This window comes from Chiroxiphia lanceolata, chromosome 15 (genome assembly GCF_009829145.1).
Source record: "Chiroxiphia lanceolata isolate bChiLan1 chromosome 15, bChiLan1.pri, whole genome shotgun sequence".
Taxonomy (NCBI): Eukaryota; Metazoa; Chordata; class Aves; order Passeriformes; family Pipridae; genus Chiroxiphia; species Chiroxiphia lanceolata.
The window spans coordinates 7,124,798-7,152,504 of record NC_045651.1 but is presented as its reverse complement, the minus strand read 5'-3'; the positions used below and the strand labels follow the sequence as shown (position 1 = coordinate 7,152,504).

The 27,707-nt window shown below is 42.8% G+C and overlaps 1 protein-coding gene across 2 annotated transcripts in view; it reads right to left on the bottom strand.

Moving 5' to 3' along the window:
* Positions 1-444: 444 nt before the first annotated feature.
* Positions 445-27,707, bottom strand: part of JAKMIP2 (janus kinase and microtubule interacting protein 2) — a 47,576-nt gene continuing 20,313 nt past the window's right edge. For both annotated transcript variants that reach the window (XM_032702978.1, XM_032702979.1), the window contains exons 2-22: positions 27,095-27,360; positions 25,985-26,482; positions 24,568-24,777; positions 23,512-23,610; positions 22,738-22,884; positions 20,861-21,001; positions 20,029-20,085; positions 18,183-18,302; positions 17,581-17,709; positions 16,510-16,593; positions 16,148-16,210; positions 15,881-15,979; positions 14,735-14,833; positions 14,363-14,416; positions 13,553-13,618; positions 12,654-12,722; positions 12,010-12,087; positions 11,193-11,396; positions 10,648-10,713; positions 9,949-10,021; positions 445-4,603 (exon numbers count right to left, since the gene is read on the bottom strand). In XM_032702978.1, the coding sequence (XP_032558869.1) occupies positions 9,971-10,021; positions 10,648-10,713; positions 11,193-11,396; positions 12,010-12,087; positions 12,654-12,722; positions 13,553-13,618; positions 14,363-14,416; positions 14,735-14,833; positions 15,881-15,979; positions 16,148-16,210; positions 16,510-16,593; positions 17,581-17,709; positions 18,183-18,302; positions 20,029-20,085; positions 20,861-21,001; positions 22,738-22,884; positions 23,512-23,610; positions 24,568-24,777; positions 25,985-26,482; positions 27,095-27,223 (2,463 nt within the window). In that variant the 5' untranslated portion in view covers positions 27,224-27,360 and the 3' untranslated portion in view covers positions 445-4,603; positions 9,949-9,970. The remainder of the gene's footprint in view (positions 4,604-9,948; positions 10,022-10,647; positions 10,714-11,192; positions 11,397-12,009; positions 12,088-12,653; positions 12,723-13,552; positions 13,619-14,362; positions 14,417-14,734; positions 14,834-15,880; positions 15,980-16,147; positions 16,211-16,509; positions 16,594-17,580; positions 17,710-18,182; positions 18,303-20,028; positions 20,086-20,860; positions 21,002-22,737; positions 22,885-23,511; positions 23,611-24,567; positions 24,778-25,984; positions 26,483-27,094; positions 27,361-27,707) is intronic.

Here is a 27,707-nt window from a genome sequence, read left to right as displayed (position 1 = left end):
GACCCCGCTCCCCGAGCTCCAGTAAAGGGAGGCAGCAGCTTTCCGTTGTGTTTTGGTTTCTGCTCAGGCCCGGCAAAAAGCAATAAATCCACCCGTGGCCCCTGCCGGGAACGCTACCTGCCCCCCCCTTTCCCACTGATCCCCCCGGGACCTCGCTAACGCTTTAACCGATGTACCCCCATCCCGAAGCACTCCCATCCCGATGTACACCCCAATCCAGTGAACCCCACCCCGATGTACCCCCAGCCCGAAGCACCCCATCCCGATGTACATCCCAATCCAATGAATCCCCTCTCCGATGAACGCCCACCCCAATGTACCGCCCCACCCCACCCCACCCCATGCCGTGTCACAGTCCCCGCCCCAGCCGGGTCCCAGCCTGTGCCCCCACAGCTCAGCTTTACAGTGATTCCTCTGAACAGATTCCAGACAGATGCCGAGATCTCCGTGAATGTAAAGTGATTTTTTTTTATTATTTTTTTAAAAATGCTGCTGTTTTTTTTTTATACAAACTAAAACACCAGAGGTCATTGAATCCTATATTAAATACATAAATTAAAAAATAACCATTCATAAAACTTTACATACAATAAGGATTCTCTCCTACACGTTAATACATATAGTACAGATACATGTCCAGTGTTTATCAAAGGGTCATTCTGCCAAGTCATTTACAATTTTGTTCTGGAATAGACACCAAAAAAATTGGGAACAAAAAAGTATATATAAAACCACAGAGGTGCTGATGTGAGGGAGGGCAGGGGAAGAGAAAACCCTTTGGATCACCAGCAGCTGTGTGTCTGTTGTCTGAGCCCTGCCCCAGTCAGGAGAGCCTGGCCTGGGCAGTCCTCTTGGGATGCCACGGAACGGAAAGCAGTGGGGTTCAGAGGCTGTTTCCCACTGAGATGAGGGCAGGGGGTTGGAAGATGAAGAACACCTACAAAAAAGTCTCCATGACCCCCCAGGCACATCAGTAAGAGAGGATGGAGCTGTGAGCCAGGCTGACAGCACTGCAAGAAGAGCCATATTTCCTTCTGCAACCCCAACTGCCTAAATTCATCTCGCCTAACCAGGCCCTCATCTGAAGAGCTTAAATTGAAACTGTCTTTGAAATCTCCCAACTTGGTCAGTGGAGAAAAAGCAGCAAGTCAAATTGTGGTCAAGCTGATGTGCACTACCTTCTGTGGCTCACCTCCCACCTCAGCGGGACAGAGAGCCTGGAGTGCTGGTACTCCCGAACAGGGATGGATGGGAGGGATCCAGGGCTGTATTTGCTGTCCTCAAAGGCTGCAGTAAATTGATTTTTATTTTGCTGGTTGGTCCTGGGGAGGGGAGGTTGGCTGTAGTGACTAATCTGAGGGGGGATTCTCAATCCTTTGCTTCAGTGAATATCAGGAACAGCAGAAAACCCAGGATTAACCAGTCCCAGGTACAGAGAAGGGTCCAGAAAAAGGATCAAAAAACTGGTTGCCCATGAGATGTGAACTAAAACTGGAGGAGTGTACCAGTTGGGGCAGCTAAACAAGTCTAGATTCAGTTCCCCATACCCAGATTGAAGTATACTTTCATCAGCTATAGCAACGATTTCTATATACAACAGGGAATAGATAGGTATATGTATATATATGTATATATATGTACATATACACTATATATAGATACATGTATATATATATACACAAACATCAAACTCATTTAGATCTAGCTGATAGCAGGACGTTTGTATTAACTCATATCAGCAAGTGTGTTTTAGGCATGGCATGTGTTACGCTGCAAGGGGAGTAAAGCAGCTGGTTCAGCTCCATGGAGGGAACAACAATCTTTGAAAGGTTTGCAGACCCAGGTCTGCTGTGGCCAGACCACCACCCCACCCTGAGCCCTTGGGAATAGAGCACCTGCAGGCACATGTGTACACACAGGAGTAAGGGAGGGCAAACTGGGTAAAAAAGAGAAATTAAATAAGACAACAAGGCTCAGAGAGTCTAAATGATGAAGCCTGCCACAAGATCAGTCAGGTTTTTTCTATCTGTGCCTAAACCTTCCCTATGATTGCCTGAAATAAATGTTTCTAGTCTCTTTTTTTTTTCTTTAGCCAAACCAGTGGTGGAAGTTATTGCACTGTCATTGAACCAGGTGCTGCTCATTCTTCTGCAAGAAGAGCTCAGTGCTTTAACTGCCAGCCCTAACGCTGAGGAAAGCAGCCTAATGGTGTGAAATTAAGTGGTGCTGCAAGAGGGAAGAAAAGAGTGAGAGGAGAAGAACGACTAGCCAATGAGACACCCCCCCCCTTTTTTGTAGCTATCAAGCTGTTGTAAAGCTGCCAGTGATCTCCAGCTGTCACAGGAGTGGGACAAGACTTCCCCCGACTCCAGAACTTCAGGACTGAACTGCTGGCTTATGGAAAGCATGTGTACATTTGAGTCAACCTGATCCATGGAGTCTTCTGCTGAGGAAAAGGAATTTGAACAAAGAGCATGCAACGTACCTGCAGTCGTGTATCCTATATGCCTACAAGCCTGTCTTTTAAAACAATGAACCAACAAACATACAGCAGAACTCAGTGCAGAACTCAGTGAACCCCTTGGCTGAACCAGAGTGCTTCAAGAAGACGTGGTCATTCTATAATTTAAATCAATTTTAAGGAGCAGGGAAAAAAAAATCACTTGCTAATAGCTTCTAACCTTTGATGGAAGGCTTAACACAATATGCTGGCATTCAAGAAATGAGGATTTAAGGAGTCTGTGGAGAAACTGAGCCCAGCATTGCTATGCAGTTGGGTGAATGGACACTAGTGATTAAAAGCTCTTCTGGCCAAGAAAAAAAGATATCTGTGAGGTGCTGGCACCCTTGATACTAGAGAACTTCCTCCCTGCTAAGGCCACAGAACTGCTTTTGACCTGACGAGTTGCTGTGGCAAGTGACTTCACTGCTTTGTGCCTCAGAAGCTTCATATGTAAAAGTAAACAGGCAAACAAAGGAGAAGCTCTTTGAAAAGCACTTTTTGATGAGCCATCTGTGTGCGTAAGATGTTGGTACATGTGAGCCCTGTTTTGAAGGTGTAGGTAATGCACAGGCTGTATTCTGGCCCTTAATTTTCTAGTTTGTAGTACAGACATCCATTTCTCCCAGTTAAAATAAAGGCTCCATCGTGGAAGACACAGCCTTGCCACAGGAACCCGAAGTCTGCCCAGGCAGACTCTCCATTCCCAGGAAAATGAAAGCCGAGGCACAGAGATGTGCACTGTCAGCCCAGCAGTGAGGGAAGGGAGGGTGGGTACAGCTGGCTGTGCTGCTCCCTGCAGCACAGGACCCTTGCAGTGTTTGCTGCAGGAAGATGCTTCTCAGGGTCGTTTTTATAGTTCTGGGGGCGTGGACCTGTGACCCTCAGGGAGGCACCAGGGCTGGGTTCTGAGCTTTGTGATTAGAGAGGTAAGTAACGCTTTGAAATGCAAACTGCTTTCACCTACTCTTAACAGTGGAAAAATCTAAACAGACTAGCAATACCTCTTACTTGTAATAAGCCTGTGTTCACACAGCTTTTCCCCATTTTTGGTTTATGTGTCATTGATCAGAAGCCAGCTACCAAGTCAGTAGACAAGCTGAACCAAAACATTTGTTCCAAGCCAGGACAAAACAGTTTGGAAGCTGATGCTTTGTGGATCATGTCAAATGGGCTTCCCCCACCCCACCCCCCATCCTCCAACATTTGTTTTCTTTCTCAGAAGCTACTCTGTAGGTCCAATCCAGTGATCCTCAGTGGTTATTCAATAGTAAAACCAAGTATAGTCATTATTATCTCAATGGCAGTCTTTAAAGAATATGAAAAGTATCTGATAATAGACAGGCTGTTCTTCATGGAGGGACAGTGAAGAGAGATAAGGCTTCAACTCTGTCAGAAACCCTCCTTACACCAGACACCCTCTTCTCCCCTTCCTTGACCAAGGCGGGTGGTGCTGTGTTACGACCTCAAGCATAAAACGTGGTGACCTGTCCTGCCCATCCTGCAATAACCCAGACCGGTTTATTTTCCTTTCTTCCTCCCACATTGCAGCTGTCATTTGTTCCTGAGGTTAAAACCAAAGAGGGAGAGCAGGAGTCCCTGCAGCGAGAAAGCCGCACAGTTCAAGCCGAGTGCTTGGTTGTCACCATCTCCCCACGGCTCGAGTTTCTCCTGCTCTGTCCTGTTCACTTTTGATCCATTTGTGGGATGACAGGGTGACATTTAAATGATTGCCCTGCACAGCAGGGATAGATTTTTCTGTTGTAACTTTGGTTCCATGCCCAAGACACACTGACTTGATCAGCTGAAAGTGGTTACTTCCCTTTAAGTTCCTCCCAGGTGACGTAGGTTCACAGTTTGTTTTTCTTCCCCTTTCGTAATTTCAACATATAGAATTTCATTAGATGCAGCATATATCATAGCTTTAGACAGGAACTGTCAGGTAACAAATTTTGAGTGATGGCTTTAAAATACAAGGTGGTTGCAGTCTTGGCTACAGGTTGTTCATTTTTATACTTTTTAAAATAGGTGTAAACAATATTCTCTTCATCGGGGGATGGAAGCATTTGCCTTTATAAGGACTTATCTGGGTGGTCGGGCACTCTAAAAATAAAAAAGAAAAAAAAAGAAAATCTGTATCAGGTAAGTGGTAAGCTCCTCTATCTACCTATCCCAGCTGCCAAGATGCAATCTATCAATCAGGAAGCTGAAAAGGTCTGATTTTACAGCTACCAGTGTTAAACTGGTTTTGTTTGTCTGTATGAAAAGCATTTGTGAAAATTCCGGGTATTTTGCTAAGCCTGTCCATTTAAACCCCTCAAAGTCCAGCCCTTTGGTCCATAAAAGTCCCCATAGGCATCTTCAGATGAATAGTTACGCACAAGTTTCAATGACTCTTGAACCAAAGCTGCCCAAAATTCACCCCTGACAGGAGACATGGCAGCAAGCAATACCCTTGTGGTGTCAGGGCAAGCCCAGAATTTTGGCTAATGCAGCACTGAGGCAAACACAGAATGCTGCTGTCCCAAGGAAGCTTTCCCTATAGAAAAGAACTTTAGTTCTCAGGTTTGCACCTAGGGAAAAAAGAGCACCATTTTGTCTTTGTTCTCTCAGCATTCAAGCCTACATAGTAAAATTCACTGGGTGCAAAATCCACACAGACCACACTTCCTTATGTGATCACAAATAAGTGAATGTGTAAGTTCACAAACACAGAGAGAATGCAGGTAGGAAAATCCCACGTAAACAGGAATTAGAGAGCTTCTGGTCTGCATACAATATACTGCTGCACATGGTTTCCTCCATGCTTGTCCCTTGTTATCTCAGTTCAGCAGTGAGTGCTGTGTTCACTCTGGGCAAGAAAGAAACCAGAAAGTATAATCTGTGACTGCACTGTGGTTTTCTCTCACCTGGTTAAAAGGTCCATAAAGAATAAACTGCACCAGGGCATGAACAAAACCAAAGACCTTTCACCACCAAGTGGCTCCCTAGGTGCATTTCAAGGAGGAGTTGAGGTTTTTGTTTGTTTGTTTGTTTGAAGTCCCTTACAATAAGGGTAACACACTTCACTTGCATCCAGTGGAAATAAAGAAATATACCTCAGTAGTTGTAATAAGAAGAAATGTTGATGGCACACTCCCCATGCCATTCTCACCTTTGCTGAGTTTGTCACCTGGGTAGGCAGGTGGTTTTTAACGTGAGTGGGAAACACAAATCAATGTTAGTTATTCTCTCTGATTCCATGTATTCCAGCCTCAGAAAATATGATGTTGTTAAAATCCCTCTCAGTCTTGCCAACTCCATTCCCAAATTGCTTCTGTCTGGAGATTTTCCCTCAGGTAGTGAGGGGAAAGAATCCCGTGGAGGAAAACGGAGGGGTGAAGGCAGGGGACGAGGAGCTTACCATTGCCTTGTTTTTGAGGAACTGCTACAAGACTTGATGCTTTGGACCTGTGGAGTGCCTGGCCTTGGTAAAACACTCTACAGGTATCATGCGTGCTGTGATGCTGGGCCTGCTGCAGCTCTTACAGTTCAAGGGAGTTCACAGCAGTGCAGATCCTCTGGAAAAGCATTGAGTTTATGTATCCCACACACACACCTCACCCATAAGATTTTTCCACTTTCACTGTCAATGTCCCATTCTCTAAGTCACTGTATCTCCACCGCTGTCACGGCTCCTTCCCCGGTCACTCAGCTCACCCTAACCCATCTTCTTGATTCCTACCTGGCATTCATAAAGCCAAATATGCAAAAGAATCCTTCATCTCCTGAGTGGTCCTAGGAGCAGCATAACCCAACAGCAGGCTCTCTGGGGCTGTAAACCACATTTCAGCTCTCGCTGATGCTTCTTGTCCTCTCTATGGGGAACTGGACCCCCGTGTGACCTCAGGACCAGCCACTATGGAGCAACAGTGAATTCCAGGAGTGAAACTCATCTTGGCACTGCAGTCAGAGCAGCCTTCCTGGGCTCCCCAAAGTGACACCAAAGGGATTTACGCCTGCTAAACCTTAGATGCTGTGTAAAACAAGTGGAAAACCCACTGAAGGAGATTGGGCTGGGCTGGGGGGCAGGGTGTGGTGCAGGGAGAGAAGTTTGACACATCCCTAAGGGATCCATGTAACCCCCTGCAATGACAGCAGTCAGTGCTGCAGCTGGGACAGTCCTGTCAGCCCTAAAGACAGCAGAGAAAGGCTTATGTTGCCTTTCACTACTAGCCCTGCTCAAGGAACGTGCCAGCGAGGTGGATCAGCTCAGGGGAGAGCGAGAGCTGGACGGGACCCAGCAGCCCCTGCAGGCAGAATGACTGCAAGTGAACAACAGCAAATCTGCTAGAATTTTAGGAGAAATGTGGAGTTCTGACCTTAAACACCTCATCAGCTTTTCTAACCAGCCAATATCTCCCCTCAAATTAGGCCAAAAGGACATAAATGTTAGCAAATGTGGAGGTGGTGATCTATTTTAGATGGTCTTGATTCTTCTCCTTTTCTGTTCTTGGTTCCCCCCTTCCTGCTTTGAGAACAGGGAAGGAATGGCTGCTCTGCAAAGAAGAATGCAGTCTGCCTTCGAGTACATTGCAGAGCTCATTGTGAGGGCTGCTCAAACACATTTTTCTTTGCATGCAGACACTGAAATGTTACAAGGCACTAGAGATAGTTTCATAGGCTCCAAGACAAAAGTTAATCAGCATTACTGGAATTCCATGTCAGAATAATAGATTTCTTTTTTGTTTTGAGAAACTGCCTATTTCAGAAGATATTGCTATATAATTGCAGTTCCTGAAAAGCCAATTTTCCTTGTCTAGAGGGTCTGTAATTCTCAGCATGCCTCCTTTCTCCTCTGTGCTGGTATACCAAACCATGCAGACAGTCCCAGGAAGTACACACTGGCATTTTTTCCCAGGAGTAGGGATTTTGTATTCTAAATTACAGTATAATTAAATTTTTCACGTGAATCATATTTTTCTTTTCTAATGAAAAATGTTCTAATGAAAAGATTCTTACCACATTTTGTGAATAGTTTTGTCAGTTGTATCTACCACTGGTGGTTTTTTTAAGCTTCAGAAAAAAAAAGTGATTTTCAAACTAATAACCATTTAAAAATCAGGAAGACAACAGTTCCTGATGAGTTCTAATACTAAGAAAATTTTAATTGTTATTTCCTCAGGATGCATGCTCTACTGCAAAGGCTTCACTGCATGCTTCATCTTAAAAGAGACAGGATTAGGAAAAGCTGTTCAGTAGTTGAATGTCATGAATTACATTTTTAATCAGGGTGACCTAACTGAGCAATGTTGCCCTTTGAGGTACTCCCTGGTTTCTAACTTTTGAAGTGCTCTTACTCCACCACAGCCAATACCAGTACTGGTAAAACTAGGATGTATAAGCTTCTTACCAGTTCTGTAGCTGTACCAGAAGAGGCAAATAGTCACTAGAGAACCAATTCCATACTCACACAGGTGGAAAATGTAGGTGCAAATGTATATACAGCAAACTCTGAACCTCCTATTACTCAGTTTTTCTCGTATGCTGCACAAGGACATTATTGTAGCTGTGACAGGAACTGAAAAAGGATGACACTACAGGCAAATGGAAAAAACTCATGCAGACAGGTTCTTGCAAATGTCACTGTCAGCTCCTGTGACTTTTCAAGGTGCACCTTAAATCCAAGGATTTTTTTTTTATTTGGAATCTCCCCCTAGGTTGACTGCTTGTTCTGGACTCCTGATCCTGCGGTACAGCAGAAGACACAGTCATGTAAAACTATTTGCTGCTACTGCGTACAGTGAAAATTTGGGCTTCTTAATATTACCCTGTCCGTAATTTGGCTGTTTCAGAAGACTTTCTGATTTTTTTTTTCCCCACTGTGAATAAGTGAGAAATTGTAAAGTCACATTTCCACCAGTCACAGCCACTCAAAACATCTCGCAGCTGCTGTGCTGTGTCACGGTTCCCAGAAACCCTGCAGCAGGAACATTAGTAAGTATGCAGTCAGAACTTAATCTGTTTAATGATCACTGGATCGAGGCAGCATGTTTTAAATAGCAGCAGCTCAATAATGATATTGGCTGTTGTTTACAGGAGCTGTGATCACTGATCTGTCCATTGCTCTGATTTTTTTCTACGGCTCGTTCCCCATCCAGCCCGACCTACACATATATTGGTGCCTCAGCCCATGGAAATGTTCATTTTGAGGTCTGGCTGGACAAGGAGGCAGCAGATTCCATTTGATGTGGATAACAGAGTTGTGTCTGCATCTGCACAGAACTGAAATCCTTGATCTAGCTGGAACAAAGCACAAAGTAGGGGCTTTTCCTTAAAGGGAAAAGGAAAACCCACTGACCTGGACCCATGGCACTTAATTGTAATCAATACCTTGAATTGCACCTGGAAACAAAGGCTGAGCTGGTACAAATAGTGGAAGGACATGGAAGAACATCTTTCACACAACTGTATCCTTGGCTTGCCTTAAGTGCAGAGCAGAGAAATTTATTCACTGACATAGCTGAAGCCAGAGCCAAGAGATACAGTGAGAAATTCAATGGTATGGGTCTGCCCCCAAATCAGAAAATTCTGCTCCCCCATTACATGTTCTTGAGACTAAAATAATGTTTTCTAGGCTGTGTTCTATTTGTTATCCTGGATCAAAGAAGATTGTCTATCCCAGCATCCTGGTTCTGGAAGTGGCTAGCCACAGATGGAAAAAATGGGACCATCACAGTTCTTTGATTTATTTCCCCATCTTCACATTGCTTTTTGAACTCTGAACTTCCAGCTGCAAAACATGCTGTGACAAAGCCTTCTTTACAACACTGTATCCTTATCTATCAATTTTCGTTTCCTTTAAGCTTATCACACGATAATTGCTTGTACTTGAGGAGACAGTGAATGATAGCAAGCTATCCATCCATCCATCCATCCTGTGACAAATTTTCTAAACCTCTCCAATACCACCTTTTAACAGTGTAACTTCCTGAGCCAGAGAAATCCTTCCATCTGTCTCCCCCTTCCTGTCTCTCAGCAGCTCATCATTCTTCCTTCCCCTCCTTTGCATCCTTCCTACTGCTGGACATGGAGCTCTACCTGTTACAACCTCCTGACCTGTGTCCTGAGTGTCACTTCAGAGCCCATCACAGTGTGTATATGGTTGAGATTATTATAACTGTTTTCCATCTGCATCCCTTTGCAAACATCAACATTGAATTTCACCTGCAGTTCTCTGGGCTGTGTGATATTGTGAAATTCCTGGTAGCTTTTATTTTTACAATTCTGAGTAGCACAGTATCACCAGTAACTCAGCAGCAGGACAACCCCCTGTTGTGAACTATTACAAATTGACAACGACCTGCTGAATTCGCTGGCTCCAAACATCCACCAGAACACACGAGGATGTGATCCTCAGCTCTCTGCAAGAAGTGCTAGCTTTGGGGAAATAAATAAAACAGTCTTACCTTTCCAAGAGGCACATTGACATCAAGGCCAAAGAATAAAGGCAAGAGAGAAGAACAAGAATAGAAATAGAAACTGCAGAAGAAAAAGAAGATTGTGTAAAAACTAAAGGTAACGGCATTGTAAGCATCAGAATTATTTTTGCACTCAGCAGAACAATTAGAGTAACTATGCATTTCAAACCCACTGTATTTCCCTATTTACTTCTGTAAGTACCATACCACCTCCCAGGCTTAGAAAACAGATCCCACTAATTCCAGTGATGGATTACAACTGGCACAGTATTGAAAGCCTGAGGTGTAACTGTTACTAGGAACCCCCAAGGGTTGACTTAAGTCACAAAGCTGGATATCAAAAATAGCATGGGGAGTATTTTTAAGTGCATTAAAAAACAGTGGCTGCAAGCCACGCTGGAAATGGCCTGGGAATATATCTATGTATATATGCACATACATACATACACAAAATGTTTATCAAAGATTAAATTAATTAACAATTTAACACATTTAAATAATGTAATGTAGTATTGTAATATTAAAGTCTGTATCGACTGACACAGACTGAAAAGAAAGGACAGTAAATCACCACCAGTGGGTGCAGCTGATGGAGTGGAACAGAAAGGTCATGCAGTTCAAGAGCACTGGGCCCCTACTTTCAAACCACAGTTGACCAGCTTGCTTCAGAAGCATAAGAAAACCAACCTTCTCCTCCAGATCCTTAATTTGTCTCTTTTGGATGTCAGTTTTGTCTTCCAAATCTCGGATCCTCTGGAAATCAGAAAAGAAAGCATCCACCTTAATTTCTCAGTAAATCTGTCCCACTGAACTACAAACTTAATGTTCCAAGTGCAAAAAGCCTAGAAATCCATTTCTGTGGCAGGGATAATCTTGTGTCATACTGTGACTCCATCCCCCCACCCTGCCAAACCACAGCTTTACCACATGTTCAACTGCTCAAAATATGATCCTATACACACGTAAATGGATTCTCAAATGCTGGAAATCAATATCAATGGTGGTTTCGTTTCACATTATCTGTTTTTTTATTAATCCTTTGTTAAATAGACGGAAAGTGTAAGATCATGGTTATACTCTTCGCATGCACAGAAAAGACACAAAGCATGAAACAATTCTAAAAGCTAGATGCCAGGCTCCCTCATGGCCTGGAGCTTGCCTAAATTTGACCTCAGATTGTGTTCCTGTACAGCAAGGCTGAATAGATACATGTGTGTAAGTTCTTTTCTTACCTGATGAGCCTGCTGGAGCAGCTCCATCCTCTCCTGAAGAATCTGGCAATCATATTCTCTGCTCTTCCTCAGCATCTGACGCCTTAGCTTTTCTACTGCTGTCCTCAGCTCCTCCTGCTGTTTTTCAGTGAGTAGTTCCCCAAACTTTATCACCGTTTCTTGCTGCAAAGCATTGTACAAGGTGGCCTCAAGCTCCTGGATCCTCTGGTTGATGCAATACCAAAAGCCAGTTAGAGATGAAACATGGTTTAAAGCACATTGGGAACTGGGGGGTTGGTGGCAGATTCCCTGCATGAGAGGTGGTCCCTGTGCTCAATTGTGCAAAAATGTGAAAAACTGAACTCGGAAAACGGTTCCGTGTTCTGGAAAAAGGATATGAACTTTTATTTTTAAAATATTTTAATACTAATTTTCACTGAAATCCTGTACTCTTACTTTTTTTTAATGCATTTAACAGAGATGGAGTTTGATAGAATTTTCATACCTATTTTAAGTGTAAAATATTTCACCAATTCTAAAATTTCAAGCCATCGTGCTAAAAAACTCCAGTTGGACAAGCTGACATTAATGAGCAATATCTACCTTTAACTGTTCCAGACTTCAGGAGATGTTGCCTTTTTATGACACGAAAAGGCAAGATGATGTGTTGAAGCCATGCAGATTGCATGCTAGTACATCAAAAAATGAGAAAAAAATCAAAATAAAAAAACCCCCAATGCTAAGAAAAAAGCAAAAACGTCTCTTCCTGATTCAACAAGAGTCTGTGTCCTATTGCAGGGCTGTCCAGTATGTGCTGCACAATTTCCTTTGTACATACCATGTATGCTTGGTCAAGAGCTTGTTTCCTGTAGTCTAATTCTTCCTCCAAATAACCTTTTATTTTGCAAAATTGCTCCTACAATGAAGGATCATTTGGACAGAAAAATGAATTAGTTACTCCAAATACTTCAGGAAGTTTTATGAAATCATCTACAGACACTTGATTCAGCAGGATGAGGAGACTGGTTCTCAACTGACTCTCTGCAGAGTTATTAATAAGGTCCTAACTTTACTTAACATAACACTGCTTGCTTTCATTCAATAATTCATTAGTTTCTCACTGGTCCTGAATAAAATGCAATACAACAGCTGATGTTTAGACTGTGAATCTTATGAGACAAAGACTGCAGGCACTTACATCCCTGAAAATTACTGAGCAACCTTTGAGCCCTCTGTACTTATTAATAAACAGTCATCCTCATGGAAAGAGAGAGAAAGCTTTCAAACTTTCACTATTTCTGTTTCTGTTATTCTGCTGTGGCATGTGAACCAGACTAGGAACAATTTCATGGATTCACCAATAATCAGAGAAAGGCTGCATAGTGCATTTGCCAATAGACTCTCCTACTACTCTTTTGGCACATCAACTAAGTGTGACACACTCAGTGTCCCCAGAATGTGTAATAAGGAGAGTTTTCTTACCATATCACTTTCCAGTTCCATCATTTTCTGATGCAGAGCAGCTTCAGCTCCCTCAATCTGCTGGATCCACTGGAGGGAAGACAATGAGAGCTGTAACCTGCTGTGTTTTCTAGGTACAGGAGCAGTGGGATATCTACAGTTTCTTGCTAGTCTGTTTTTAGTAACCTATTGCTAGTTCCGGGCTCATCCTGGGGCTGTTCTCCTCCTGTGACAGAGGCAGCCAGGATGTCTGCAGGCAGCACTTGGCAGGGAAGCAGCAAGAGGGTCACCACTGCCATGTCACTGGAAGATGGACACGTCCTTGGATGGGCAGGGAGCCCATTTCATCTCATGGATAAAGGCCCACAGTGAGGCTGTAGCTTCTCAAAAATAGCTTAGCTGGCCAGATGGCAACTCTGCTTGCAGAGGAGGAATTGTTCAGTAGTCCTTCGAAGCTCACATGTTGACAAAACTGTATTGCACTTGAGCCTCAGAAAGCAATTTTAACCTACTTTTAACCCCACTTCCTTTTTCATTTCCAAAACACAGAACTTAAAACACATACTGTCAGTGAAATTTTGGGCACAGATCCCTTCAGAAGTTTTAGAAACCTCAGGCCTAGAAATCTCAAACTATATTTACTTGTAGCTTAAATGTCTGATGGTTTTTCGTTCAGTTTTCAATTTCAAGTTTCATTTGATATTCTTTTTGTATTTGCAGTTGTCTCTACTTCACAGCTTGGGCCAGATGAGTTTGATATTTTTGCTGGTTTAGCAAGGTGTTTGGGACTCTGCTGGCACACTTTATTTGGGGAATCACTTTCAGTGCTAGAAAGTTTGACAATATTGACAACAACAGGGCATGAAATGTGTTAGATCAGGCTTTAGATAACACCTGAGAAAAGCAAGCACACAATTTACCTTTTCTGCCAAGGACAATACGGTGGAAGCCTGAATTATGGCCACTTGTTCTTCATTTCTTAAATTCTGTGATGAGAAAGTGAGGAAAGGAGAAAATTGGCAGCAGTTTCCTGCATGAATAAGGACAATCCAGCCTACAGACAAGGTGTACAGTTTTCAGATCCCTGTAGTACTGAATATCCTATTCCCATTGAAACATTCAGAGCCCACTGCTTCTGCCCTTCCATATGATATGGACTAACTGTATGTCTTCATTAAATTGCATCTTACGAGAAATGTAAACTAAAATTAGACCCATTTGTTTGTCTTCCTGCTAGTTTTACAAAGGTGAGTTTCCATTATTAAAGCTTTTGTAAAAATAATGCTGATTTACACCAGCACATGAATAGACAATCATGATGCTTTGTTGTTTTTCTTTTCCTTGTACACTCTCTTAAGACATATCTAATGTTGGCCAGAGATACAGGATGATCTCTTTTATGTGGGCAGCAGTGCCTTCTTAGAAAGCCACAGGGAATTTGATAATTATTGCCTATTTATGAAACTGTTTGGAGGAATCTTAGTCCTGAGGAAGAGTGGTTGACTCAGACTGCCAAACTAATTCATGTGCTTTCCTGAGTGAATGGAGCACAGTCAGGCCCAGTTCCAAATATCAGTGGCCTCTGGACATTCTTCCCAGTCTGCTAAACCAGACGTAGAAGATGCATAATTTAAAAAGCATCTTAGAAAACAGACATAATTACAGATATCACTTACTGTGCTGTACAAAATGCAGCTTGTAAAGAGAAAATATCTCCCATTTCAACTTACCCCATTATCACCTAGGATGTCTAACTGCTTTATGAGGTCTGGGATGCTGACATCCTGCAACGAGAGAATAAGGTAAAGGCATGGCATGCACCTTTCATCATGGTTGCAATATCCATCCCTCCTATGAACCATGTGGAAATCAGCCAGTTTGTTTTATCCTGTGGAAATGCATCACACATTGATTTCGGTTGCCTTTGAACCAGATTTTATCATTATGGTGAGAATTTTGAGTCTAACTGAACTGTGTCAGTCACCACACTCTTACATTAGACTGAGTTTAAACGCCTGAAATTTAGTGGCATTATTAGTAAGGGGTTATATGGGCAGCACCCACCATCCCTGCAGGGAGAAGCACTTATAAAACTGACCTACCTTAACCCCTTCCTTCATGCAGTAGATCTGTAGAGCACTCACACCATCTGAGAATGGGTGAATCTGGAGATTAAATGGTGGGGACCGTCTCTCTCTTTCCTGCAAACAAATTGGCAAACATGCCAGAAGAAGATATTAAAATAAATGCACACAGAAAATGCCACAGCTGCTGTTTACATCATGTTTCACAAAGCCAAGCTCTTCATTTTACAAGTCGAAGGAAGAAACATTTAGACCTAGTCTAAAAAAGTGTGCCAAGAGGGACAGGATCCTAAACCCAAACTAATTGTTTTGCGGGAGATTGTTTGATGAATTATGTCATTTTGCAAACTGTCTGTGGAAAGGCTGTCACCTAGCTAAAGTGATTCGATTTCTGAAGCTTTGAAGAACTATGTGTTGTTGTAAACACTCCCTTTAGAAACAGGTGTTTGACTTTACACCATTAGGACACTCAGATTACACATTTGCTATTCCGGTACCTTGTACTTTCTGACATCTGTGGAAAACAATATGGTCAAAAAAGTTGATCAACTTAGGTACTTCTACATCTTTGTTGCTTAAAATTTACAAATATTTGTCCAGTTTTAAAGGACCAAAGACATAAATAAAAATTTGATGATGGTATTTCTTATCCCTTTCAGGTATTCAGGCAAGCACAGAAGTGAAGACGAAACTTCACTTTCAAATACATTTTTAATTTATGAACATGTAATTCACTTGATCAATCCAGCTCCCTGTCACATGGAAACAGCTGTCAGGTAGAACTGTGGGTTACTTCTGTAAATAAGGGGAAAGTCTCACACAGCACTGATTTACGAGAGCTCTGTGTGGCAAATGTGTTTGGCCTTGGGCAGCAACTGAAATGAACAACTGAAAAATAAACCAGCTTACAGTGGATATTAGAGCAGGTGAAGTTTTGGTTGGCTGGTATGACAAGATTTTCTAACTAGGGGCAGTCTGTGAAGAGGGAGCTTGAGGTCTGGCCTGTCCATACTTCAGCTCACAATTAACAGTGCTGGGCCTGATTTGTTGCTGTTTTATCGCCACATCACTTGTAAATCACTTAAAACCTTGCTTAAAGTGGGTGTCCAGTGCAAGTGCACCCTAATTTTCTACCAGTTCTCCTGTAAGGAGCCCATCCATCACCTCCAGCTCAAGGTTTCGAAACTCCAGCAGCTCGTTCTGGTCTCGGGCATCCTGCAGCTCCTGTTGCAGACGACTGTTTTCTGCTTCCAGTTTCTCTATCTAACAGAAATATGTAAAATCAGGATCTCTGTGACTGTTACAAGAAACATTAAACATTTGGTGAGTAGTAGCTGAGGTAGCACAGGCTGTGCAAAATCAAAACCCTAGAGATGGTTCACAGGATCCAGACAACCCTCCAGAGTGAACACGCAAAACTTGGGAACATACCTTGTCTAAGAGTTCTTGGTTCCTCTTAATGAAAAGCTGCTTGTCTTCCACCCAGTGTGAGTCCTGTTGGATGAAGCAGTACTGTTATAAAATAATCAAATTCCATGAGGCCGGGCACATTTGTTGACAACTGGAGCCACAATATTCAGGCTTTAAAATCCTACAGGAACAAACTGTCACTTACAGATCAACATATTAGTTTACCAAGCTGTAGCAAGAGTTCTGACTTTGCCAGACCTGCCTGTTTACTGACCAGCAACACTGCATCTCATGGAACTTTATACTGCAACTGTGCCAGGTATTTTGTAAGCAGAGCGGGTAAGATACAAAATAGGGAAGAAAAATACACAATAATTACTTACCTGTCCTTTCTGTGCCAAAGTTTTCTCCAGATCTTCTATTTTGGCTCTATACCTCTGGACTTCAGCTTGGAGCTGCTCCTGAGCCTGTTGAAGTCAGACACAGCATTAAACAGTAACAAAACCAGCACTGTGACTGGTAGTAAAAGGAAACCAAAACCAGCAGGGCCTGGGTTCATGGGGTTCATGCTGTCAGTTCCACTGAGTGAGAAACCATTAGAAAGATTCAGACTCAGTGATGTTTTGTGCCACCCCTCAGACTGGCACACAGATGACACAAGGGAACACAGTGGTGGATCAGCCCCAGCTCCCCACCCAAGCCTGTTATTACCATGAATTGGCATTAAAGCAGCAAAACACAAGTTCAGGTACTTGGGGTGCTCTGCTCAAAGACCTTGGCAAAGGGCAGTCCCTGAATTTAAAAATAAAGGTGCTTAGTAGATGACAGTGGTAAAAGGTAGTGGGAAGAGGCAGTTAACAACTGCTGGGGGGGGGTCTTCAAGAGCTGACTCAACAAACTAGTATGATCTCACAGCTGACTACTTTGAGCAGGAGTTTGGGCTGGAGACTGCCTAAGGTCCCTTCCAGCCTGAATGATTCTATAATTTTATTAAAGGCACAACATTTTTAGCCTTGGAAGGTTTACTGTAGCCTGCATCACCTGAAAATTTGAATTCAATTTGCATTTCTCTGCTAGAAACATTCAGGTGTTCCTAAAGTAGGTGCAATGTGTGCTTTTGTGAAAACCCACCAGTCTTCATTTCCCTTTAAAATGCAACCCTATCATATGCAGGCAAAAGATGAGAAAACCTTGTGATTCTGTGCCAGGCTGCAGAGTTGTCTGCTTTGGCAGACCTGCCTAACTGCAGAGTTTTCAGGTTCAGGTGGAGGACAGCCTCTTGTGAACTGAGTGATTAAAAGTCACTCTCTTTAAAAATGCCCTCAGCAAACGAGTGAAGAGATATCTCTCAGTGTCAGGGACGTTGTATGTACTCTATTCCCCTGTACGTCCCTTTGAGGGGTTTGTATGTCCTGAGAGCAATGAAATGCTGGTACCCCCAAACAAATACTGACCTTGGCTTCTCTTTCAGCATCTATGACCCCTCCTGTCTGCTCCTGCAGCAGTGCATATGCTCTCTGCAGGGCCTGGTACTCCTTTGTCAGCTGCCGAAACCGCAGCTCTGACTCTTCTGCTGCTAAACCCTGAAGAACAGGAAGGGACATGTCTGAGCACTGGGACAGCAAAGCACTGCCAGAGCAAAGAATGCAAGTGTGATTTGTTAAGCACAGTAGTTGGTTTACAAGTCTTGGTTCAAATAGCTTTTTGAATCACAATGAGCTTGCTGGGATATGAAATACTAAGAATGGGGAGTTTATATAGCATTTATAGGTCTTTAAGCTGAAAGGAATGTGATAGGTTTGTTTCCTTGAAGGGGGATAGGAAAAAAACCAACCTCAAATTGCAATGTAGTCATAGCTGTAGACTCTATGGACTAGGTTGTGGAAGAAACTCTCAGCATTTCAGTATATGAGTAACCAAAATAAAGGTCAAACTTAATTAAATACTTATCACTCAATATGCACTATAAAAACCTAAGTGTTCTTTAGAGCCTGACCACTTTTTTTGGAAGTCATAGTATGAAAACCTGTATTTGCTTACCTCATCCAGATCTTACCTCATCCAGATCATCATCTGGGGTTGCTGGTGTCCTGTCTGTTCTGTATGAGGCCACAGAGGATGTTTCAGAGTCCATGGAATCATCATCATACCCAAAAAATGTATCCACCACATGTCTCTATAGAAGGAAAAACATGATTTCTGAACCTTCTTGGAAACTCGTAGCTTGAGTTTTGGAGGAGGGCAGGGGAGAGTTGCTAGTTACTTAAAAGACAAGGTATCAAAAATGAGCAATGGGCTTCCCCTGCAATTACCAAATCCAAACAAACTCAAACCACACTGAAGATCAGATCTTGTGCTGGTGGAGAATAAGTTTGCTGATTAACTTTCCCAAACTGAGGAGCTGTCTGAGAATTGTTTTGTTAACCACAAAGCTCTTCAGAAGACATCTATCAACATGCAGACTGGTGCACAAAGGTAATACCACAGAGAGCTGGAAATGTGTGCAGAATGTCTCCTCTCATGGACAGTGCTGATACTTTTAATGTCTTGGTGCTTCTCTTGCTGATGTTGCTGTTGGACTAAGTGAGTGAAAGCTGTGCTCATACAAAACTAGCGTGAAGGAGCTTTTATCACATCTTTCCAGGACTGCAGAAACTGGCACGTGTTGCAAGAGGTTGCTCACGCTGCACAGTTTGGTTTTATGTCTGACACTTCACTATCGCCAATCTCAGCAGCTGAATTAAATCAAACGAAAACGGTCAGATGTGTCCTGTGAAGGCACAGATGTTTGACCCTGCAGGCTTAGTTTCAGGGTACAGATTTGAGCATTTAAATACTTGGCTTATGAATAATTCTGCAGACAAACGGATTTATGAGCAATTAAGATGAACTTCTGCTTTGTAACATTTTTCACTTTTGCTGACAGGTTAAAACCTAAATCTGGAATTCGAATCACACAAAAAACACGTACCAAAGATGCCAATTACCTTTTGCATATATTATCATTTTTGTTCACTGTGTTGTCAGGGGAAGATAATTGCCATATTCTCTGATGTTATGCTCTCTGGTTTAGAAATAAAGTTTACTGATGAAAACACTTTTCAATCCTTGTCTCCCAGTTGTATCTACTGTGTATTGCTTCACAACCCATATAGAAACAATGAGATGACATGTGTAGGATTTACTGGTCTGAAACTCCCCATGTGTAGGACAGTGTTGCATTACTTTCACAGAACATGCTGATGCACTAAGGGATGTCCTTGGAGGACCAAGAGCAAGCAAGCAACCAGTATTTATGCTTTTTGGAGATGGGACATGAGTGTTGCAAAGTCATTCTTCACATCTAGCTGATAAAGAAGCTATTTGAACCACTACTGACTACTCAGCTCTAAAATCATTGTAAATTATTCCAGTTTGGGATTTAACCCAATTCAGGCTGATACAAAGGCCTGTGGAACCGAGCAGGAGAGAACCACACTCAATTTCTCAGGCAGGAACTTCTACTTGAAGAGTAGAGATGCACAAGGATTTTGCTTTAGCCCATATGTGCTGTGAAAAATAGATCACGGAAAACAGTGGGAAGGTCTCTTGAAACGTAAATAACTCTCAGACTAACAGACCTTGAGATCAATATTTATAGAAACCAGATGGAAGGACGATTATTGCTATTTCAGGGGGAGGGGGGAAGCCCCATTTTGCTGAAAGTAAAATAGCTGCACACCCTTAAACGAATTTCAGAGTGGATTTAAAAAGCTCTCCCAAAGTAACTAAGGTGTTTATAAACCTGATCATTAAAGCAGATTGTTATAATCCACAAAGCTCTCTGTAATCTGATTGCTAAAGTGTGTTTTCCTACAGAGCCTACTAGCATTTTGTAAACTGAAAACAATTTTTCTTCTTACCTTAATTGGCTTTGAGCTCCTTTTATGCTTCCTGCGACGAATGAGTTTCTCCCTGTCCTGGAAAATAAGATTAAAAAATTACTCTCTCTTCTCTTCTTTGCAGAAGGCCAAACCTACAGAGGAAATAAATCATAGAACTTCCAGTGGCTCTCTGCATACATTCAAACAGGAGTCTGATTCCAGATGGAAGGGAGGATTCATATCCAAATCTGAATGTGTGTCAGCTGAAAATCACCTGAAGAAAGCCCTTGTGCAGTTGCCTTGAGCAGCTGTCAAACAACAGGAACTGAGGGATTGCCCTCCAAAATCCCTGTGACACCTTGTGCACGGGACTGGTTTGGACCTTGCATGAGGGGCTGCCTGCCTTCCCTGCCAAGGAGATGCTGCCTCTATCTCAAAGTCATTAAATGATGGGAGTGTTGATCTCACCACTCCTGGCAGTGATGTCTCAGAAGAGACAACAGCCTGTTTTGGAGTCTTTCTCCTTCTCCTCAATATCATAATGCAAAGTCAGCTGACAAACAAATTGTCAGCATTAAATGACAGAACATGCCCTGTGAACATGTAGGTACCTTCCCAAGCTCCACAGTTCTTAGTCTGCATTCCTTTCTGGAGCTCAATTCACACACACTGTTATGCTTTGAGCTGCAGAGGCTGATGCTCCACTAGAAATTCAGTTAAACTGCACACATGCACACCTACATCTAAACACCTGCAGATGTTAAAAGTAGGCAAAGTATTAACTTTCGGACCTCTGGTTAGAAGAAGAAATACCACCAGCAGTGGACAGTACACAGCAATCATTCCTAATTTCCTGGTGCTCTGGACATACCCTTGTTAACTCATCGATTATGTTCTGCTGTTCTATGACCTGAAGCTTTAAGAATTCAGTTTCTTGTTCCTCATTGGCCTGATCCAGGTCATTGAGAGATCTTAACTTCTTTAAAGGGGGATGTGATGTTATTTTTTCTCTCTGTGGTAAAAACAAACAGATAAAATAAGATCCAGCACCTAAAAGACCATCTTTTCGTTAAAAATTAGACATTACCTCTCATTTAAGCTGTACAGCCCTTTTAATATGCTTCAGCTAAACCATTTTTATTAATACCCATCAGTGCCTTTTAACAATAAAGTAGCACAGCAAGGCTGAGTTCTTCAACCAGAACAACAAAGCTTTATCTATTTAGTTATGGTGTGTCAATACAGCTTCTACAGCAGCCCTTGAAGGTCACATACTGTAGTTCTTCCCTGGCCATGCATCAAGATGCCCCCAAATGTGGCAAATAGAGTTGAACCTGTCCAGTGAGTATGCAAATAGTATCTACTCCCATGACCCCACGTGCTTACTGATGCTCAGTGTGTGACCATACACAGTGAGGAAATGGACATGCTGTACTCATGTGAAGGACATGTATCCAGTCAGACCAGGAGGGAAGGCAAAAAGTGGTGGTAACAGATCTGTTTTAACTACAAGTCCATATCCTGCCTGCTCCTGAGCATATGTGGGAAAAGAGATGGCTACAGCCTGTGAGAATTACTGTAGCCACCCACAGCTCACTAAGGTTCATGATTTGGGCATCCATAGCATGAAGAGCAGATGTCAGGGAGCTCAGTTAGAACATATATGCTGTGTGTGCAGATATGCACCAGCAGTGCTGCCCACTGATGCCTAGTGCATGCAGATTCCCCAGTCCCTTCTCTGCTCTGAGAGAGCCCAGGGGACTGTGATCTGCACTACCACTGCTGTGGAAGAATAACTCTGACCCATGACACCTGCAATAAGTTTATCTGTCTTCTGGGCATGGGTGAATTGCAGTCTTAAAGTGGATTAACCTTGTAACACTAAAGTCTTTTTTTCTATGAGACAAGAAAGTGAATCTGATCGTCTCAGCCTAATCGCCAGGAAAGCTGCTCCCACTGCAGGGCACTCAGCCTGCTCAGGACAGTGGCTGCTGCAAGCCAGGGACAAGGCCCACAGACACACTTAGCAGGGGAAGCTTATATCTGGCAACCCAGAACATCCATCTCCCTGTTTATTATTGCTGAAGCAACATCAGTGCATGTGTAGGGGCCCGGATGCTGACTGATAGTCAGGGCAACCCCCCTTGAAGGATATGCAGACATAAATGCTTTGAGCCCGCTTCATATAGCCCCTACATGTGAAATTTATAGCCCTAGCCAAATTTAAACACCACCATTCTCCCTTTCCCATATCCATCCATCATGTATATGTTTTATGGAAAGCAGTATGTGCTCAGTGCCACACCAGAACTTTTTGTTTGCATCATCAGCTCTAACAAGAATATATACATGCAAGATGAACATTATGCTGGCTGAAAACATCACTCTTGAAAGCTTCCTTTTTGAGTTCCAGATGAAAAATAGAACAGTAGGACAATGCCTCAATAATGCAACTTTTTTTTTTTTGTTCTTTTTTTTAAGCAATTGAAACTTAATATTCTAAATTTGGAGACAGAATTAAAGACTGTGACTATGCATTCACCTAAATATATTGCCAATCTATGCATAATACACAGAGTTATAGTATGTAAGTCTATAATAATACAGACCTAATCACAACTGTATATTAGCAATAGTATTACACTCTATATACAACAGATACTCTCTGTGCATATATACATGCATACACTATGAAGATTTGGCCACCAAAACAGACATAGATCATCCATTTTGCTCTTCAGTACCAACCATTTCTATATTTTCTTTAGTGACTGCTTTGAGTTTATCTTCCATGCGCTGCAAAGACTGCATAAGTTCATCATTTCTCTTCGTGAGGCACTTGTTCTTTTCCAGAAGAGGTTTACATTGTTTCTCAGCTTCTCGGACACGTTTCAACTGGATTGATAACAGTAATAAATAATTGTCATGAGAGACACGAACATACTTGTAATTTGCAATCTTGATAAGACACTATTTTGCAATTTTGACATCAAGAACATTGAGGAGATCCAAGCCAGCTAAACTGATATGAAAGGAGTGCATTAAGAATTATAGCTCAGGAATAAAAAAAAACAACAAGAGTTGAACTTATCACACTCATCCTTAATTGCAGAAGTAGGAATGTGAACAGGTCAAAAAACCAGTGTGATTCAACACACAGGTATCAGCAGAGGAGAAAATCAGACAAAGAGATCAATTCTCTGTTGTCCATACTCCCTAGACCCAGTACTTTAATATTCTCAGCCTGGTCAAATACTGGAAAGACACTATAGACCCTGTTTCATTTGCAAGTCTCACCACACTGCTGTATGCTCAAAAGTCAAGGAGGAAACAGCAGCATTCATGTAGAATCCCATAAAGCCTCAGTGCCTCAACTTCCATTGTGATTTTGTACTCACGTAACTTCAGTGAAATTACTATTTAACACTAGGATAAAAAAAAAAAAATCCTTCTCAGCCTCCCCTCTCTGCCTTTCCTCATGGCTCTCTACCTCCTCTCTCTGCCAGAGCAAAGCTCACACACCAGTTCATTTCGTTCATCCACGAGCAACGTGTTCCTGTCCTCCAGCTTGCGGATCGTGGCGTTCAGCTCCGCTATCCTCTTCTGGTTCCTGCGCAGGTCCTGGGGGCAACAACGCCACAGTCACTGATCCTCCTCAACATTCATGCTTGGGAAGAGAATCCTCAAAAAACACACACACCAGCCAACCTCAGCTTGCCATCATCAACAAGTTATCTTAAGGGACTTTTACAACACCGAACATGCCGGCAAAAATACATACATTTTTGGAAGGAATACTTAATTGGAAAACGTTAAGCTGTTTGAAAAAAAATAAAGAAAACCAAGCAGATGATAATTTTTTAGGATGGGTAGAAAAAAGCTAAAATATTCCAATTTTTATTGCCTTTTCCTAGAGATTGCTTCTATTTACTGAGCCACTACATCAGGTGAAAAGGCAAGGACGACCCTTTCAGTATGAATTGCATTTACTTTCTTATTCCTCATTTGTGTATGTGTAAATATGCTTTCACATATACTTTAGTTGTGTAAACACCTTCAGTTTAGTCTCACAATGGGTGGGTTTATATATACATTTGTTGTGTAAACATCTTCAGTTTAGTCACACAATGGGTGAGTTTATATATACATTTGTTGTGTAAACGCCTTTGGGTTAGTCACACAACGGGTGAGTTGCATGCTTTGTGAATGACATTTGTGGGAAGGCTAAGACAGACAAAAAGGAAGATCTACTAAGAGCCTCATGGATTCTCCACCCCCTGCCCCTCCCAGCCCATCCTCCTAATTTTATCTGGTTTTGAGGATGCATGTTATCAAGGCAGTTATGACCATCAAATGATTCTTTCAAAGGGGCACTAATTACTTAAGATGTTTTATATTTGTAAATAGAACAACCAAGGAAACAAAGTTTTGCCCAACTAGCATTCTCTCTAAAGACTCTACAGACATAATTTTTCTGTAGTGAATAAGACAAAATGTTTTCCAGGGGCTGAGAAGCTATTTCAGCAAGCAAAACACATCCATGCTTCTGTTTTTCAGGGACCAGTAAAACCTGCATACAGGGCTGCTGCAGTGCTCTGAGCCATCTCCAGCCCTTCCTGGGATCTCTCTCTTGGGACTGCTCATGTTACACTCTGCCTCCTTCACCAAGAAGAGCTGCTCATCCAGAGCTTCCTTCTGCAGCTGCAGCTTCTGCACGTAGCCTGTCTGTGTCTCCAGTTCTTTCTCCAAGGAAAATATGATCCTGTCTTTAGCCTTGATCTCGTCCATCTGAATGAGAGAAACACCAAAACAATATCACTGTGTGAAAGCAACAGCATCTCAGCCTTCTCCAGTCTTGTAGTACATGAATTACTTAAGAGCACTGTTCAGCCCTCAAGTCTGCTCTACCAAACTGCACCAGTTTCTGCAAATCACTGTGGCAAAATAAAAGTACTATTATCTAGGAATGATATGAATCATTGCCTGAAAACAAAACTTATGTTAACTATGTTAAATTTTGCCTGAAGCTGCCAAAGATCCTTTCTGGTCTTGCAGCTTTCTAGACTTGGCAAAATCCTCCCCATAGCATTTTTCAAAGGGTAGGGCTAGGTGATGATCTCCATTAACTAGATGTCACTCTGATACAACTTCCTCCACTCTGACAGCAATACAGTGCCATTGGAAACCATTGTGTAAGTCTGAGAAAAGTAATTCTGGACATGTTCAAGGTTCTTATGCAAGTAAATAGCCTTTAAAAAGCCTTTCATCAGTTGCTAAAGATAAAACCATATAATACATATGTAGAACCTGAGTTGATTTTACTAAATTGCTTTGTTTCATCCTGAAATTCAGTGCAATTCTTTTTTATACTAAAAACCTGAAAACAGCTCCTCAATTTCAGATGAGAAAAAAAGAAGAGTAGTTTGTCCTCAGGGTGAGGCAGAACGAGCAAGCACCAGCGTGGTTTGGAGAGTCTCAGTGGGAGCACTAAACTGGGGAGTTCCATTCCTAGACCACAGCACAGGAAAACAAGGCAACCTGCACCACTGCTGGCGTGGGCCTCTTTTTGTTCATTTTCCCCAGTAATTACTGAAGGCTATGCCAAGGCCAAATCAAAAGGTGTCTCCCCTCCTGCCATGGTTTAACATGCTCAGGGTACCATAACATGTACCCTGGAGAAACCAACAAACTGCAAGTACAGATGCAAACACTCTTTATCTAACCCTTTTCACCACGCAGGTATTAACACCTCAGGAAGCCAGATCCTTATGGACTAGGCCAATCCCTCTCCTGCTTGGAGTTGTTAGCTGCCATCACAGTGCTCTAGCTGACTCACCATGATCTATCTCTTCCTGAGACACGACAGTGAGAAGTTTGTAACACTTTTTCAAAGTGAGGTGCATTGCAGAGTTCTGTTATGCACAAAAAGCTGAGAGACACAGAAGGCAAACTCAGTGCAGCGTAAGAGAACACACGAACTGTTTTGATTACTGACCAGGCGTCGGATATCCCTTTCACTCTCCCATTTGATCTTGGAAATGGCTTCCTGGTGGGACTGGTGCTCGCTCCGAAGATCCCCCGCCTTGATCTTATCGGCCTGGATCATGTTGTTAAGGGCCTCATCCACCTGCTTTTTGGCAGACTTCAGTTCAGTAATTTCCTGCAGAAGCTTAAGGCGCTCAGAGTCGAACTGTTTCCTGGCCTCCTCGCGAGCCTCGATGGTCAGCGCTGTCCGTACTTTGTCGCTGCTCCCGTCCCGCAGCGCGCACAGCGCTGACTTGAGCCGCTGGATCTCGCTGTCCCGGACTTTCACCATCCGCGTCATCTCCTGCTCGTGCTGCTTGATGAGGTTCTCCCTCACAGCCTGCAGCTCCTTCATTTTCTCCTCATGGAGCTTGGCTTTCAGCTCCGTGATCTGCACGGTCTGCTTGCGCTGCTCCACCTCGCGGATACGCTTCGTTTCTTGGGTCTTCTCTCTTTCCAGTTTAGCAACCTGCATTGAGACACAATGGAAGTCACCTGCTGCCAACTTAAGGTTGTCAAAACAAACCCACCCAGACACATCCATGCCAGCACCCTGCTGCAGACCCCAGATAATCCTCCACCCTCCTGCAAAAAAATATGGGCCAGCTCCTGAGGCATTCTCATAGGTTACACTGCCTTTACTCAAACAAAACAACCCTGTCTTCTCCAGGTGTCCTGCCTCCCACAGTGACACTACACGTACTTTCAGTATTTCCTTAGGAAATAAGACTCTGAGTATGTGTGTGCATTTGTTTAAAACCCTTTCTAACTCAGCAGTCAACATCAGTCAAATTCACCAGAAAACTGGAGGGCTCAGGAATAGCAAGGTTCCTACAACTTTCATGAATGTACTGCTCCATTTGAGGGCCAGAGGCTTCTTAAACTTGTAGCTCAGTAAAAAGGAATCTTTTCCAAGGGAGCCACAGGACATCCACAGCAAATGCTGTAAGGTGGGAAAGAATCAGAGCACTGTTCTAGGAAAGAGCTGTGTGGCATCTGTTGAGTTCTGTGATACCACTTTTTCCATGTGTTTCTCTTCCTCAGCACAGACACTGCTATTTAAAACCAAATCCTCACTCACCTTAGATTTCTCCTGATGCAGCTCAATTTGAATGTCTGTTAGCTTGGTCCTGAGTTCCTCATTGGCAGCCTGTAGGGCAACAATCAGTGCCTCAGGCTTTTCGCCCTTGCTACGTCCTTTTTTTGACATGGTTTCTTATCTGCAAGAGTCCACGTGTTTATTTCAAATACAGACTGCCATCTTTTTCTGGTCCTTTCAGTGCCAGTTAGTTCAGCAACCACTGTGTGACATTCCTTAAGGTCCTGGACTCAGCTGCTTTGGAAGCCCTGCAAAAAGTAAGACATACTATTTTTTGTCAGTGGACACTGCAGCAGGACAGCTCACATGGTTACAGATCACAATAGAAAGCTCCCATCTCCAAACACTGCAATCTTTGTCTGAAAACCTGCAAGGGACATCCCAGTACAATCATGCTTCTGTCCACCAGCCTGGCCCACTCGTGGGGATTGCATGTATGTCCTTTTTCAGTCCTCAGAAAGGGGCACTGTGCACTGAAGACAGGAGTTTTTACCATAAGGATTAGTGCTGTTGAAGGCACAGGACTAGAATGTACAGGTTATCTAATCCAATCCTTGCAGTCTGAGCTAACCACAAAGCAGACACTTCACTCTCA